Below are 17,011 nucleotides of genomic sequence, written 5' to 3'. Positions count from 1 at the left end.
GGAGGAGCTGGAAGCATCAATTCCCATATGTGCCTTGACCAGGCAAGCCCAGGGTTTCAAACTGCCGAACTCAGCATTTCCAGGTTGACGCTTTATCCACTGCGCCACCACAAGTCAGGCGAGAGCCAAATTTTTTTAACTTAAACTATATAGGTAGGTACATTCCTTATCCAGGTAGCGCCCGCACGTGGTATTTTGTGGAAGAGCCACACTCAAGGGGCCAAAGAGCTACATGTGGCTTGCAAGCCACATTTGCCAAATAGGGGCTAGGTTGGTCTTTTTTTTTTTTTTTTTTTAATTAAGTTGGAGGTGAGGAGGCAGACAGACTCCTGCATGTGCCCTGACCAGGATCCACCCAGCAGGCCCCCTACCAGAGCGATGCTCTGCCCATCTGGGTATGCTATTGCTCAGTAACCGAGCTATTTTAGAGCCTGAGGTGAGGCCATGGTGCCATTCTCAGCGCCCGGGTCCAATTTTGTTTGAACCATTTGAGCCATGGCTGTGTGTGTGTGGGGGGGCAGTGGAGTAGCAGATGGTTGCTTCTGCAGTGTGCCCTGACCAGGAATCGAACTGACACTTCCACATACCTGACAGACGTTCTACTGCTAAGCCAACCAGCCAGGGCAGAAATAAATCTATAGGCCCTGCTGGAGCCCAAGTGGACCTAGGCAGGGAGGCTGGCAGGTGCCCAAGGCCAACTTTTGCCATGCCTGCTGTTTCTCCCTAGTTTGCCCGGCCCACTCCCTAACACCAGCAGCAGCTTCCTCAGGTCATTACAGGGCAGAAAGCCTCTCTGAAATGGATGAAACAACCTTACACTCAAGAATGCACAGGGAGAAGGAAGCACTGGTAGAGTGTGTGTGCTATCTTTATTCCAAATGCTACCAGCCCGAGAAGTGCAGTTCCATTGTGTCAGGCTTCCCTAGGGTGGTATTATCTAGGTCCCATTCCTTCGGTACTGGTGGAGCCACATAATCCCCTGGTGGAGGGGAAGAAAGAGCCAGCAGGTCTGTGCTACTGAAGGATTTGTCCTATTCAAGAGCTGATATGTGGCATTAAGGAGGTAGAGGAGTCGGGAGTCAGTTTCAACTGGCTGGTAAGTTTTCTTAGACCAGAGGGATCTAACTCAAATATGATCTGGAGTGATTCTGCTTAGGAACGCTTTTACATTGTCCTGGTGATACTGCTGGCGGGCCTGGTCCTGAACCCCTCCTCCATCTGATAACCCGAGGTGACCTTGGTAGGTCCAGCAAGCCTTTTTTCTATATGCTAATCTGTGGCAATTATTTCTGCCGGTGATTATCCCTGTCCAATACAGTTTACTGTTATACATGCACACCACAGGTTCATTCTGTTTGTAACATTGCTTATGCATGTACGTGTAGGCAACGAAGGCCGTGCCGCGTGTTTGGCCCTGAATTTTCCATTTCTGAAAGCAGTCTTGGGGGCAGGGGGGTGTGGGGGTGGCCGGCTGCAAGCCAAGACTTAACATGATGAGCCCAATTATGATTTTGGAAGGATCTGGGCTAACAGGTTTTCCAAACATTTTATAGTAACAAAACTTCCTACTATTAGTATATAAGTGACTATTAGTAACAGTCTCTCTAGTAATACCCCAGTCCGCTGGGGCACGTGCAGCTAGTCCTACGCCCAGAAGTAGAATCAGGAACGGGCTGGCAGGTCCTTACAGTCCTGGTTGCTCCTTGGGCTCCGTCGTCCTTTGCAGCGTATCTGTAATGGCTTTGTGGGGTCACGGTGAGTGGTCCAGGTCTCTGGCAGGTTCTCAGTACTGGCTCTTTTGACTCGGTTTATGGTGAATCCAGGGTGTCGTACCTGCAATTTTAATAACAGTCAGAGTAGCCACGATAACCATGTGTGGACCTATGCAAACAGGTTGGAGGGTTTTTTTGGTTTTTTTTCTGAAGCTGGAAATGGGGAGAGACAGACAGACTCCCGCATGCGCCCGACCGGGGATCCACCCAGCACGCCCCTGGCGATGCTCTGCCCACCAGGGGGCGATGCTCTGCCCCTCCGGGGCGTCGCTCTGCCGTGACCAGAGCCACTCTAGCGCCTGGGGCAGAGGCCAAGGAGCCATCCCCAGCGCCCGGGCCATCTATGCTCCAATGGAGCCTTGGCTGCAGGAGGGGAAGAGAGAGACAGAGAGGAAGGAGGGGGGGTGGAGAAGCAAATGGGCGCTTCTCCTATGTGCCCTGGCCGGGAATCGAACCCGGGTCCCCCGCACGCCAGGCCGACGCTCTACCACTGAGCCAACCGGCCAGGGCTGGAGGGTTGTGTTTTTTTTTTCCAGTCCTTAACCCATACAATGTCTCCTGCTTGGTAGGGGTAGGCCCAGTTCCCTAGCAGAATTGGGGCTCTTTCTAAAACATCCCAGGCTATTATGTGGAAAGTTTTTTCCAGTATCTGGAGTTGGGCTGAGAAGCCTAATTCCCCTACCTGTAAAGGATCTCCTCTCATCTTATTAATGATGGGTGGGGGCCTCCTGTATAAGATCTCAAAAGGGGAGTACCCTGTGGGTCCACAGGTGCATCGGACCTGTAACAGAGCAAGGGGCAGCATGTCTGTCCAAGGGAGATCTGTCCCTTGGCAAAACTTAGCTAGGGTAGTTTTCAGGGGTCAGTTCATGAGTTCAACTTTCCCTGAACGCTGAGGCTGATAGGCAGCTTGTAGGTTCCAGCTCATTTTCAGTATTTTTGCTACTGTCTCAACAATGTTCACTACAAAGGCAGGCCCATTATCTGATTCGATGGACAGGGGGAGTCCATACCACAGTACTGTATTTCTCAGTAGGGCCTTCACTACCTCTTGTGCCTTTTCAGTGCGGGTAGGAAAGGCTATACAACCCATTCTGAGTGGGTGCATACTTAGACAAGTAAGTACTTATGACCTTGGCATAGTTTCACTTCAGTAAGGTCAATTTCTAAGTCCTCAAATGGGGTTGTCCTGTTGATTGGATTCCTGGTACATGGCTGGTGGCCTGCACCGCTTGTCCTAAGATGTCACAGGGGCCAGTTTCATGGCATAATCATTGGAAAAACCATTCTTGAACCTGGGTCTTCCGCATCCCAGTCCGACGCTCTATCCATTGTGCCACCGCCTGGTCAGGCCCATTCTTAAAATTTTTTATCATACAGTCTAATTCAGTAGGTCTTGACTATGTGGACCCCGTTTTCTCAATGTCTTAATGTGTGTGGCCCTCCCTAGCGACCTCCCGTGTCCAGTGTCGCAGGACAGACAAAAGGTGGGGGAGCCTCCCAGGGGAGGCCACACAGTTGCCTGCCTGGCTGCGTCTCTCTTGAATCTTTATGGCGCGTCTTGACTAAGGTTCACCTGTATAAACCCCGGCCCGGTCATCTCCCAGAAAGAAACGTGTCACCGTTACGTCGTACGACGCCACCACCGACTCGCAGGTTAGGGTCCAGATGGACTTTGTAGTTTGTGCCATGGAGCCACAATCAGTCACTCACACATCCATTCATACAGAAGTTACTACTTTCCCTTCCCTTCCCAGGACTTCCCTATCTTGAGACGGTGGGAGGTGATCAAGCTCCCCTTCGGACTGGAGATGGGTCTGACTGCTCGGACCTTACCTTGTCCAGATGCGCAGCCCAAAAACGTTAGTCCGTCTCTTTGCTGAGTCTGGTCGGGTTGAGTCACCCGTCCCAGGGGCGTCAGAGCCTCCAGGAAGGAGGTCCCGGGGAATATGTCGGGTGGCGCCGCCTCGTTCACACGGAAGGTCCCAACGTAGCCGGGCCGGTGGGGAAAGGGCCAGGGCGGTTGGCTTCCTGATCAGGGAACCAGATGGTCAGGCAGAATGGAACAGCAAGGGAGCCAACGACGCTGGTTGAGTTGGAAAACCGGTTTGCCTCGCCAGCGGACTCGGGGTAGCACTCTGAAGTCAGAGCCCCGACCGGGGGTGGGGTGGGGGGGTGTGTCTTCGGGGGTTTTATGGTCACACGGTTGGGCGGGGTTATACTGTATGCGGAATGAGGGAGCAGGTTTAAGGAAGCTAAAAAGCGCAATTAGTAAACCAGAACAAAGAAGTAATAACAGCCGGTTCAAAAGCCCGGCATACCTGGTCAAGGCACATACCAGACCAACTACTACCTTCCTGCTCCTTGTCTCCCTTTCTCTCTCTCTCTCTCCCCTTTCTCTAAAACCAATAAAAAAAATAAAACATAAACACAAAAAAGAAGCATGTCATTTATTTACCCTCCCTGGAATGTGGGAATACGCTGGTGAGGCTAGCCCCCATAACAACAAAAGAAGTCTCGGCCTGTACTGGGACCTCGATTACTAGGGCCTAAGTAATCAAGGTGGAGAACTAGCCTTTGCCACTCCCAAGATGGCGCCACCTCTACACGGGCCCCTCCCGCTCTCGACTCCAACCAAAGCTGCCACTCAGGTAACCGACACTGCCCCGCACCACGGCGCCAAGATGGCGGCCGGGAGCCACCAGTTTTCTGGTCACTTAAAATGGCGGCCGCCGCGAGGGAGGGAGGGGAGGCGGGGCCTCTGGGCGCGGGGCACGCTGGGGTTCAGCGCGCAGGCCGCCGGGAACGGGGCGGAGCGCGACCGCGCCGGCGCGTCGGTGGGAGAGGCAGCCGCTGAGATGGTAAGCGGGCGTGGGGGGAGGGGTGCTGGGCCGGGGCCGGGGCCGGGGCCGGGGGCGGTGGGGGCAGTAGGCCGCTTGGGGGGGCCCAGGCTCCGCGTTCATGCCGGCCCGCTTTCCCCAGGACGTGTTCCTAATGATCCGACGCCACAAGACCACCATTTTCACGGACGCCAAGGAGTCGAGCACCGTGTTCGAGCTGAAGCGCATCGTCGAGGGCATCCTCAAGCGGCCGCCGGACGAACAGCGACTGTACAAGGTGCGGCCCCGCCGGTACCGGGCGGGCGGGGGTCTGGCGAGGGCTGGGGCCAGGGACGCGTGCTGCTCGGAACTGCCACCCCGAGCCTGGCCGCGGGCGCACGACGGCCTCGTCATTGATGTAAACAGTAGTGGACGTCGCGGGCCGAACTCCCCAGCGTGGGGCCGTTGTTTGGATTCGGGGAGGTGAAGCACCGATAACATTTGCCACATGGGATGGCTTTATAATCGCGCGCCAGGCCCTGTGCTGAGCGCTGGGGGCCGGCATCACATCTGATCCCGCCGACGGCCCCACCCGCGCTGCGCTGGCTTTTGACATCTCAACTCTTGTTAAGGAATCTGAGGCTCGGCGGGGTAGCCACTCAACAGTCCAAGGTCATTGGCAGAGCCAGGATTTTATTCCGGATGCCCTTAATATCTCTGCAGACCCGTCAGAATCACACTGCCCCCCCCAGACACTCTTTAATACCAAGAAATGAAGGATGTTTGGATGAGTCAGGTCCCACCAGTTCTTCACACAACTGTTTATTACTCCCCAGCTTAGCAAGGATGGCTTGTGGTTTTGGGTTTTCATTGCAGAATCTGGTGTGTCAGCCTCAGATTCAAGTCTCTGGCACCATGAGGTCCCCTACTTAAGTTCATTAATCTGATACAGGCTGGAAACTGGGAAAGCAGCCTTTTGCTTAAGGCTGAGACCACTCCCTTAGTCTCTAAAGTACCCTTCTATGATAAGGATTTTTCCTGCCATCTGCCATAGTTCCATGAGTTGTATGTACTCCACTCATTGAAACTTTTTGGCTGCCCTGAGTTGGGAATATCAGTAATTCCCATTTTATAGATAAGGAACCTTCACATTAAAAAGATTACTTTGTCCAAGGCAGAGCTAAAATTCAAACCATGCTTGCCTGTGTCCATATTCAGTCACTGGATCTTGACATTAGATTGACCTGGAGTTTGGGGAAAAAACCTTCCAGAGCCCTTCCTTGGGAAGTTTCGATTTGGAAAGTCTTGCCTGTAGAACTCTGGGAACTTGAATAAACTCGGGTGGACCTGGGCCCTACTTTGGGCTGTCCCTCTGCCCTTTCTGACTTCCACTGTAATTGCTCACCACAGAAGTCTTTGGGACTTGACCCTCCTGGGGTCTCTCCTGAAACCCTGCCTGCCTCTCTCCTCAGGATGACCAACTTCTGGATGACGGCAAGACACTGGGCGAGTGTGGCTTCACCAGTCAAACAGCTCGGCCGCAGGCCCCAGCCACTGTGGGGCTGGCCTTCCGGGCAGGTGAGAGGGGCAGCCAGGCAGGGTAGAACAGCCTCAAAAAAAGGATCGTCAGGGAGTCTGCAGTTGTTCTTCCAAGCCTCCAGGACAGTGTCTTCCCAGTCCAGTCCACAAACATCAGGCAGTATCCTGTGACAGTGAATTTGTCCCCACACATAAAAGAAGCAAACAAGATGCTTGTAGAAATTGAAGTCTATTTCATGAAGAGTTCAAACATCCGTAGTAACGTTACCAGCTTACATTTACAGAGGACTTTTTCTCCCTTTTTTTTAATCCCCCCCTCCCCACCATCAGCTTGTTCTCTATATCTAGGTCTGTTTTGTTTCATTTATTCTGTTTTGCCTTTTTGTTTCTTTAGATTTCACGTATGAGTGAAATTATAAGCTTTTTTTCTTTGACTCATTTAGTATAATACTTTCTGAGTCCGTCCATATTGTTGCAAATGGCAAAATTTCATTCTTTAATTTTTTAGAGAGAGAGAGAGACAGGAAGAGGAGGGAGAGGAGAGAGGTGAGAAGGAAGCATCAACTCGTAGTTGCTTTACTTTAGTTGTTTATTGATTGCCTCTCATATGTGCCTTGACGGGGAAGAAGGATGTTCAAACTGAGCCAGTGACCTTTGGGCTCAAGCCAGTGACCTTGGGATCATGTTGGTGATCCTGTGCTCAAGCTGGCAAAAGCCTCCTATCCCCCCAAGCTGGTTTACCGGCGCTCCAGTCAAGGAGCCCGATATGGCCAGTGACCTCAGGGTTTCGAACAGGGGCTGTCAGTGTCCCAGGTTGACGCTTAATCCACTGTGTGCCACCACTGGTCAGGCAATTTTTCATTTTTTTGTTTATTGCTGAATAATATATATATAAATCACATCCATACAGCTATTGGATAGCTAAGTTGCTTCTATATCTTGGCTATTACTGGTAATGTTATCTTATCCTGAACATAGGGCTGCATATATATTTTCAAATTAGTGTTTTTGTTTTCTTTGGATAAATATCCAGAAGTAGAATGGCTGGGTTGTGTGGCAGCTCTATCTTTAATTTTTTTGAGGAATCTCCATACTGTTTTCCACAGTGGCTGTACTAGTTCACAGTTTCACCAGCAGTGCAGGAGGGTTCCCTTTCCTCCACTTACCCACCAGCACTTGTTAATTGTTGGTTTATTGATCATAACCATTCTGACAGGTGTGAAGTGATATTTCGTTGTGGTTTTAATTTGCATGATTAGTGATGGTGAGCATCTTTTTGTATTATATGTTGGCCATCTCAGTGTCTTCCTGGGAGAAATGTCTATTCAGGTCCTCACCATTTTATTCAATTGGATTGTGTTTTTTGGTGTGAAGTTTTGTGAGTTCCTAATATATGTTGGGTATTAACCCCTTACCACAGGGGTCTCAAACTTGCAGCCCGCCGAACAATTTTGTGCGGCCCGCAGACTAATCCACGGGCTTACTTAATTTTATCCAGAATATTTTGACTTCGTGGATTAGTCTACGGGCCGCACAAAATTGTTCGGTGGGCCGCGAGTTTGAGACCCCTGCCTTACCAGATGTATCTTTGGCAGATATTCTTTTCTTATTCAGTAATTATCTTTTCTATACAAAACCTTTTTAGGTAGTTCTATTTGTTTATTTTTTCTTTTGTTTCCTTTGCCCAAGGAGACAGATCCAGAAAGATCCAGTGATTTCAAAGAGTTTCCTGCCTATGTTTTTCTTCTAGGAGTTTTATGGTTTCAGGGCTTACATTTAAGTCTTTAATCCTTTTTGAGCTTAATTTTGTGTACAGTGTAGGAGAGTTGGCCTAGTTTCATTTTCTTGCATTTATCTGTCCAGTTTTCCTAATACCACTTATTGAAGAGACTGTCTTTACTTTATTGTATATCCTTGCCTTTTGTTGTAGATTAATTGACCAACTGTATAAGTGAGGCTCTCTATGCATTGATCTATTTATCCATTTTGAGCCCTGGCCAGGTGGTTCAATGGATAGAGCAGCGGTTCTCAACCTGTGGGTTGCGACCCCGGCGGGAAAACGATGGCTTTAGGCGACCCACAGGTTGAGAACTGCTGGGATAGAGCATCCTTCCAGTGTGCTGAGGGTCCTGGGTTCGATCCCTGGTCAGAGCACATATGAGAAGCAACCAGTGAGTGCAAAACTAAATGGAACAACTAAGTGGAACAATGAATTGATGTGGGGCTCCCCTTTCTCCCCTTCTCTCCCCTTTCCCTTCCTCTCGCTCAAATCTATGTAAAAAATATATATCTGATTATTGTAGCTTTGTAGTGTAGTTTGATATCAGAGAGTATTAATACCTTCCTTTTTTAAAAAATTTATTTTTTTTTTACAGAGACAGAGAGAGAGTCAGAGAGAGAGATAGACAGGGACAGACAGACAGGAACGGAGAGAGATGAGAAGCATCAATCATTAGTTTTTCATTGCGCATTGCAACACCTTAGTTGTTCGTTGATTGCCTTCTCATATGTACCTTGACCGCGGGCCTTCAGCAGACCGAGTAACCCCTTGCTGGAGCCAGTGACCTTGGGTTTAAGCTGGTGGGCTTTTCCTCAAACCAGATGAGCCTGCACTCAAGCTGGCGACCTCGGGGTCTCGAACCCGGGTCCTCTGCATCTCAGTCCGACGCTCTATCCACTGCACCACCGCCTGGTCAGGCTTTTTTTTTTTTTTTTTTAATTTATTTATTCATTTTAGAAAGGAGAGGGAGAGACAGAGAGAGAGAAGGGGGGGAGGAGCTGGAAGCATCAACTCCCATATGTGCCTTGACCAGGCAAGCCCAGGGTTTCGAACCAGCAACCTCAGCATTTCCAGGTCGACGCTTTATCCACTGCGCCACCACAGGTCCCTTCCATTTTTATCTTAAGATGTCTTTGACTAGGGCCCTGGCCGGTTGGCTCAGCGGTAGAGCGTCGGCCTAGCGTGCGGAGGACCCGGGTTCGATTCCCGGCCAGGGCACATAGGAGAAGCGCCCATTTGCTTCTCCACCCCTCCGCCGCGCTTTCCTCACTGTCTCTCTCTTCCCCTCCCGCAGCCAAGGCTCCATTGGAGCAAAGATGGCCCGGGCGCTGGGCATGGCTCTGTGGCCTCTGCCTCAGGCGCTAGAGTGGCTCTGGTCGCAATATGGCGACGCCCAGGATGGGCAGAGCATCGCCCCCTGGTGGGCGGAGCTTCGCCCCTGGTGGGCGTGCCGGGTGGATCCCGGTCGGGCGCATGCGGGAGTCTGTCTGACTGTCTCTCCCTGTTTCCAGCTTCAGAAAAATGAAAAAAAAAAAAAAAAAAAAAAAAAAAAAAGATGTCTTTGACTATTCAGGGTTTTTTGTGGTTCCATATAAAGTTGAGGATTAGTTGTAATTTGGAGAAGAATGCCATTGGTATTTTAACAAGGATTGCATTGAATCTGTGTTTTGCTTACTAGGACATTTATCAATGTTTATTCTTCCAATCCACGAGCAAGGTGTATCCTTCCGTTTACTTGTATCTTTAATTTCTTCAGTATTTTATAGTTTTTACAATACAGGTCTTTCACCTCTTTGGTTAAATTTATTCCAGGTATTTTATGTTTTTGATGTAATGGTTAATGGTATTGTTTTTGTCATTTCTCTTTCTGGTCATTTGTTATTGGTATATAAAAATGTAACAGTGTCTGCATATTGACTTTGTATCCTGCAACTTTAGTGAATTCATTTATTCTAATTTGTGTGTCTGTGAAGTCTTTAGGGTTTTCTATATATAGTGTCACGTTATTGGCAAATAATGAGAGTTTTACTTTTTCCTTTGCAGTTTTGATGCCTTTTATTTATTTTTCCTTATATCATTGTTGTGGCTAGGACTTCCAATGCTATGTTGAATAGACATGTCTTCTTCCTGATCTTTAGCTTGTTAACCTAAAAATAAAAAGCCCTTTTTAATTTTTTTAAAGATTTTATTTATTCATTTTAGAGAGAAGGGGGGGAGGAGCAGGAAGCATCAACTCCCATGTGTGCCTTGACCAGGCAAGCCCTGAGTTTTGAACCAGCGACCTTAGCATTCCAGGTCGTCGCTTTATCCACTGCGCCACCACAGGTCAGGCCTAAAAAGTCCTTTTGAAGTAAGAGGCAACAAGCATTTATTTGAGGTAAAAAAAAAAAAAAAAAGGATAGCTGTTTGGGAAACACTGATTCATGCAGAAACCCAAATTGATTAGGAGACAAAGGCAATGGGTATTTATGAGAAAGAGAAGGGGAACTATGATATCATCAATAGAAGGAAGGTGTTTCTATTCCTACAATAACAGCAATGTTCATTCTAAACAGTGTTTTTAATTTTCAGTCCAGCAGTCTTTAGTCCAATAGTTATAATTGCTTTCTTACTATCTTTGGGACACAATGTTGCTTTGGGCCCAGTCCAAAGGTTATTTTGCCTTAACATTCCAAAGAGTTGAGGCGTTAGATCAGTGGTAGTCAACCTGGTCCTGCTGTGGGTGTTCCAGCTTTCATGGTGGGCGGTAGCGGAGCAACCAAAGTATAAATAAAAAGATAGCTTTAACTATAGTAAGTTGTTTTATAAAGATTTATTCTGCCAAACTTAGCAAAAATCCGACATAAAGTACTTGGTAAGTAATTATTATTATATGCTTTAACTTGCTGTAACTCTGCTTTATAAATTTTATAAAGTAAAGTTACTTCCCTACTTTATAAATCACCATTACTGTGGAACTGGTAGGCAGTTAGAAAATTTTACTACTAACAGAGGTACGTAGGTATAGAAAGGTTGACTACCCCTGCGTTAGATAAACAAGGCAGCGCCTCAGGCATGGCAGCTCTGACTCCATCTTACAGTGGCTGCATTTATTTTATTTTTTGTTTCTTTTTGACAAGTTTTCACCATTGAGTATGATATCTGTGGGTTTGTCATCTATAGCCTTTTATTATGTTGAGGTATGTTTGTTCTGTACTCACTTTGTTGAGAGCTTTTGTCATAAAAGGACATTCAATTTTGTCATGGTGGTTCTGCATCTAATGAGATGATCGTGTGGTTTTTTAGGTTTTATTTTGTTAATGTGATGTGCCACGTTGATTGATTCATGGATGTTGAACCATTTTGAATCCCTGGGATGAATCCTACTTTGTAATGATGTATAATCCTTTCAATGTAATGTTGAATCTGGTTTGCTAATATTTTATTGAAAAATTTTATATTTATCTTAATCAAGGTTATTGGCCTGTAGTTTTATTTATTTTTTATAATGTCTTTGTCTGGTTTTGGTATTAGGGTAATGCTGAGTGAGTTTGGAAGCATTCCTTCCTCTTCAGTTATTTTTTGGGGAGTAGGAGAAGAGACAGGAACATTGAGCTGTGCCTGTATGTACCCTGACTGGGAATAGAACCAGCAACCTCTGTGCTTTGGGACAATGCTCTAACTAACTGAGCTATCCAGCCAGGGACTCTTTTTGTTTGTTTCTGAGAGAGAGGGACAGACAGGAAGTGAGAGAGATGAGAAGCATCAACTTGTAGTTGCAGCACTTTAGTTGGTTGTTGATTACTTTCTCATATGTGCCTTGACCAGGGTGCTACGACTGAGCCAGTGACCCCTTGCTCAAGCTAGAGACCTTAGGCTCAAGCCAGCAACCATAGAGTCATGTCTATGATCCCACGCTCAAGCTGCTGACTTGGCACTCAAGCCAAGTGAACCCACACTCAAGCCAGCAAAGCAACCTCAGGGTTTTGAACCTGGGTCCTCAGCATCCCAGGTTCATGCTCTGTCCGCTGCACAACCACCTGGTCAGGCCAGGGTTCTCTAATGTCATTTTCATTTCAGTTATTGTATTCTAAATGTGTGCTTAATTCTTTTATATACTTTGTTGAAATTCTCCCAAAGTTCTTTTCCACTCTCAAATTTGGAGAGCATCCTTACAACTATTTGAATTTTTTTTTTTTTTAGGTGAGAGGAGGGGAGATACTGATCCTGCATCCTTCCTGACCAGTATCAACTTGGCAACCCCATCATGGGCCAATGCTCAGTACTGAGCTATTTTGAGTGCCTGAGGCAGATGTGCTTCAGAGCCATCCTCAGCACCCGGGTCATGCTTGGACCAGTTGAACCACTGGCTGCTGCAGGAAATGAAGAGGGAGAGAAGTGGGGGGAGAAGCAGATGGTCACTTCTATGTGCCCTGACTGGGAATCAAACCAAGGATGGCCATATGCCAGGTGGACACTATCCACTGAGCCACTGGCAAGGGCCTGTTTGAATTCTTTATCACACAAATTATTTGTCTCTGTTTCTTTTGGGTATTTTATTTCTAGAGATTTTTTGCGATCATTTATTTAAGAGATAATCTTCTATGTTCATTTTGTTTGACATTGTTTGTTTGTATGACTTAGACAAAATAGCTATCCTAGTCTTGGAAAAGTAGCCTGAGGTAGAAGTTGCCTGGGTAGGCTGTGTGTACTGGATGGTTTTGGCAGACTGGTAGGAGGCGTCTGGGGTACTGGCCCGCTGAGCTAGATGGGCTCCAGGTGGGGTTGGGCAACTAGGTATGTACTAAATCACCTGTTGATCCTGTTTGCTCCTTGTGTTCAGAGCTGAAATGGGCTCAGGCCATGTGTTTGGGAACACACTGCAGGGACTTACCTTATAGGTAGGCCACATCACCTGGGTGGAGCCCTGTGGAGGTGCAGGGGGACATAAAACTTTGGACAAACAACTGCAGCGTCTCCAATCTCAGAATTTCTGCTGTCCCTACGGAGCTCCAGGGGTTCCCACCCTTCTCTGTACAGTGTTTGTTGTACAGAAAGTGGGCTTGTGAAGAATGACATCTATGTAGTCTTTTACCTGGAGCACTGGCCTATAGGGTTGTGGTGGGCCAGGTGTTTGTGGTAACACCCTGTTCCTGGCTTCTTCCTTCTGTGGGAAGCAAGAGACAGTGCAGTGTAGCCAGGAAAACCCAGTGGTGATCTTGCAGGTAGGTCAGAGCACCCCAATAGAGCTCCCCTCTGTCAAGTTTAGGGGAATGTAAAGAATGGCACTCACTGGTTCCTTTGGCCAGAAGAGTCATGGTTTCCCAGCCTTCTCTATTTTTTATCTTATTTGTTGTTCAGAAGCTGTTCATGGCCCTGGCCGGTTGGCTCAGCGGTAGAGTGTCGGCCTGGCGTGCGGGGACCCAGGTTCGATTCCCGGCCAGGGCACATAGGAGAAGCGCCCATCTGCTTCTCCACCCCCCCCCCCCCCTTCCTCTGTCTCTCTCTTCCCCTCCTGCAGCCGGGGCTCCATTGGAGCAAAGATGGCCCAGGCGCTGGGGATGGCTCCTTGGCCTCTGCCCCAGGAGCTAGAGTGGCTCTGGTCACGGCAGAGCATCGCCCCCTGGTGGGCGTGCCGGGTGGATCCCAGTCGGGCGCATGCGGGAGTCTGTCTGTCTCACATCGTTTCCAGCTTCAGAAAAATACAAAAAAAAAAAAAAAGCTGTTCATCCAGCCCTCTAGTGTCTTACAGGAATAGTATCTACTTGTAGATGAGTTAATTCATGGGGAGGGTTATGTTTAGCCTCCTCCTGTGCTGCCCACTATCTTGGGCCTATAGAGGACTTACTGAGTACCTGTGCTGTGTATTTAATTTTGATGTACTGCCTCACCTTCTTGATAGCTCTGGGAGGTAAGCATTGCCATGGAATACTGCAGACGTGGACACAGACTTGCCAGCAGTCATGTGGAGAGCCATGGTTCAGATGCAAGTTGCCAGGATCTTGCCTGAGCCAGACACCGTGCCAAGCTCTGTGAGCAGTGCGTCACTTAATCCCCCAGCATCTCTGTGCAGGCAAGACTTGCACCCATTTTAAAGATGAGTAAACTGCACATTATTTGCTAGGATTGCCAGATCCGGAATTCAGACCCATAGCCACCCTGGTCAAAGTTTAGAAACCTGATGATTGGAGCTGGTGTCCTTCCCTCCAGTGTACTTTCTACTTCCCCTAACCTCCCAAAAGGGAGAGATTTTTTCTTGTCTCAGAAAATTTAAAACAGGTCATAAAGTGTTTATATAGCTGTGGACCCAGGGGCTGTGTGGATGGCCAGTAGGTAAACTTGAGTAAAAGTTACAAATAATTTTTCTGTCTTCCTATAAGAAAAAATTGCAAGAGCTGAGGAAGGGATTCTACAGCTTTAGCCACACTTTTAAGTTTCATAAGGAATAACTGCTTGGTATTCTGAGCTGTGTCCTCGGGCTTTACAGGCAACTTCACATCCCACCCCTCCCAGCCTGGAGTTATCTTCATAAAGGGGTGTGCTGCTAGGCATCTTATAGGCTTGCAGCAACTCTTGAAAGGTGTTGGTAGACCGGTTTTGCAGATGGTAGGATTGTAGTTATGGACTGAATTTTGGCTGCTCTCTGCCCCTCTGGGGCGTCGCTCTGTTGCATCCAGAGCCATTCTAGCGCCTGAGGCAGAGGCCACAGAGCCATCCCCAGCACCCGGGCCATCTTTGCTCCAATGGAGCCTCGGCTTCAGGAGGGGAAGAGAGAGACAGAGAGGAAGGAGAGAGGAAGGGGTGGAGAAGCAGATGGGCGCATCTCCTGTGTGCCCTGGCCGGGAATCGAACCCGGGACTCCTGCACGCCAGGCCGACGCTCTACCGCTGAGCCAACCAGCCAGGGCTCAACTCAAATGTTAAATGGCATCATCCAGATTTTATTTCCAAAGAATGTGAAAGAATTGTCAACTGTGGATTTGTGGCTTTGAAAATGAATTGGTTATTAAGCTGGTTGGGTGTCATAACTTCAGCACTAGTAACATTTGGGACTGGATGATTTTGTGTGGGGTTGTCCTATGTTTTGCAGGATGTTTAGCAGCATCTCTAACCATTTAACACCCATTAGATGCTGTTTGAAGACCACCCAAGTTATGACAACCCAGATTTGCCAGCTTTCTTTGGGGCGGGGACTGATAGATTGAGAACCCTGAGGCAAGTAGAAGAAAGAGTCTCCTGGGTGGAAGAAAGTACAGGAGAAAAGTGAAGGAGTTTGTTTGCTCTGTGCTGTGAAGGTAGGAACACCACAGGGAAGGCCTTCCTGGAGCCACTGGTCTAGTGGGGAAAGCCGCTGGTCAAAAGAAGATGGTCATTTCACTAGTTAAGTACTCTCAAGGCCAGCTTGACCAGGCGGTGGCGCAGTGGATAGAGCATCGGACTGGGATGCAGAAGGACCCAGGTTCAAGACCCGGAGGTCACCAGCTAGGACCCAAGGTTGCTGGCTTGAGCAAGAAGTTACTTAGTCTGCTGAAGGCCCATGGTCAAGGCATATATGAGAAAGGAATCAATGAACAACTAAGGTGTTGCAATGCGTAACGAAAAACTGATTGATGCTTCTCATCTCTCATTGTTCCTGTCTGTCTGTCCCTGTCTATCCCTCTCTGACTCTTTCTGTCTCTGTAAAAAAAAAAAGTACTCTCAAGGCCAGGGGTCTCCAAACTACGGCCCGCGGGCCACATGCGGCCCCCACTGCACTTCCGGAAGGGGCACCTCTTTCATTGGTGGTCAGTGAGAGAAGCATAGTTCCCATTGAAATACTGGTCAGTTTGTTGATTTAAATTTATTGTTCTTTATTTTAAATATTGTATTTGTTCCTGTTTTGTTTTTTTACTTTAAAATAAGATATGTGCAGTGTGCATAGGGATTTGTTCAGTTTTTTTATAGTCCGGCCCTCCAGTGGTCTGAGGGACAGTGAACTGGCCCCCTGTGTAAAAAGTTTGGGGACCCCTGCTCAAGGCCATGCACAGGGTGTTGAGATGCAGAGTGGTTGATGCTTGAGTTTAACCCTGAATATCACTGTGGCAGTTTCAGGACCAGCAAGTGCAAAGGCCCTGGGGCAAAGAGAATTTGATGTGGGAACAGAAGAGTGATTGGAGTCATGATTTCAAGGACTTGATATTTTATTCACAGTATGTTAGAAGCTGTTGAAAGGTTTTAAGCGGGGATAGAATAGTATGATTTCGTTTAAATTACTTGGAAGAGGGGATATGAAGGGACCAGGATTTGGGTGCAGAAGGTGAAGAAAAGGCCCCAGAATGGCCAGGCTCAGGGAGGACAGCAGGGCCAGATGTAGGAGACATTTCAGTAGGCCTACTGAATCCAGGCAGTGGGGTGGAGGGGGGTCAGGGTGATGGTGGGTGTTTGGAGGTCACCTCCAGCTTTCCCCATTCTCCTCTCCAGATGATGCATTTGAAGCCCTGCGTGTTGAGCCCTTCTCTAGCCCTCCGGAGTTGCCTGACGTGATGAAGCCGCAGGACTCAGGAAGCAGTGCCAATGAACAAGCAGTGCAGTGAGAGGGCCTGGGGCCCACCTCCCCCCAGTGCCCCACCCCCCCAATAAAAGATTTGGGTGTCTGCCTGGTTGCTGCCTCTTTCTGCACACCCTCTCCTGACTCCAGGCATCACCCTCACCAGGATGGGGTTCCTTCCCAGCAAGGCTCTTCAGCCTCTCCTCTTGCTAGGCTGCTGGTCCCTAGGCTCTCCCGGGCCTAGCAGTCCACCCCCAGCCCAGCCTGCCCCTCAAAGGCCACTGGCAGAGAACTGGGCAGAACTCAGAGCCTCAGGCCGGTCTTCTCAGTCTGCTCCAGTCTGGGGACAAAAGGTTTAAGGCTTTGTTCATTCAGTCCTTGCCCCCCCCCCCCCCCCCCACTTTCTACCCTAGCACACTGGCCCCAGGCATGGCTCTCAGAGGCAGAGAGCAAAAACGGAACAAGCCAGAACCAGTGTGTGGCTTTTGAGTGGTTTCTATGTGGGGCTTATATAAGCTCCTGGGTTGCAATCAATAGAAGGGGCAGCTCTTCTCCTTGCCCCGCTCTACCCCAAATAAAGTCTCTACACCCAGTTC

General features: G+C 48.5%; 1 protein-coding gene and 1 long non-coding RNA gene across 3 annotated transcripts; one reads left to right on the top strand and one right to left on the bottom strand.

Annotated features, from left to right (window-relative positions):
- Positions 1 to 1,532: 1,532 nt before the first annotated feature.
- Positions 1,533 to 4,446, bottom strand: LOC136334660 (uncharacterized). Its single transcript, XR_010731200.1, has 2 exons — positions 3,609 to 4,446; positions 1,533 to 1,833 (listed from the first exon to the last, which is right to left on the bottom strand). It is a non-coding gene; the product is annotated as an uncharacterized lncRNA (long non-coding RNA).
- Positions 4,447 to 4,557: 111 nt separating this feature from the next.
- Positions 4,558 to 17,007, top strand: ELOB (elongin B). 2 transcript variants are annotated; one of them, XM_066275181.1, is made up of 4 exons: positions 4,558 to 4,633; positions 4,755 to 4,889; positions 6,064 to 6,169; positions 16,349 to 17,007. In XM_066275181.1, exons 1-4 carry the CDS (start codon positions 4,631 to 4,633, stop codon positions 16,459 to 16,461), a joined length of 357 nt encoding a protein of 118 aa, XP_066131278.1. In that variant the 5' UTR covers positions 4,558 to 4,630; the 3' UTR covers positions 16,462 to 17,007. The 2 variants fall into 2 exon arrangements, with proteins under 2 accessions (XP_066131278.1, XP_066131277.1); XM_066275180.1 differs by lacking the exon at positions 4,558 to 4,633 and having other exon boundaries at positions 4,719 to 4,889.
- Positions 17,008 to 17,011: the final 4 nt, after the last annotated feature.

Source organism: Saccopteryx bilineata, chromosome 4 (genome assembly GCF_036850765.1).
Source record: "Saccopteryx bilineata isolate mSacBil1 chromosome 4, mSacBil1_pri_phased_curated, whole genome shotgun sequence".
Lineage (NCBI taxonomy): Eukaryota > Metazoa > Chordata > Mammalia > Chiroptera > Emballonuridae > Saccopteryx > Saccopteryx bilineata.
This window is presented reverse-complemented; position numbering and strand designations above follow the sequence as displayed.

Coding starts and splice junctions, on each gene's coding strand:
- ELOB (XM_066275180.1), top strand. CDS start 4,734: ATGCCGGCCCGCTTTCCCCAGGACGTGTTCCTAATGATCCGACGCCAC. Junction 4,890..6,063: donor ACGAACAGCGACTGTACAAG/GTGCGGCCCCGC, acceptor CTCTCTCCTCAG/GATGACCAACTTCTGGATGA. Junction 6,170..16,348: donor GGGGCTGGCCTTCCGGGCAG/GTGAGAGGGGCA, acceptor TCTCCTCTCCAG/ATGATGCATTTGAAGCCCTG.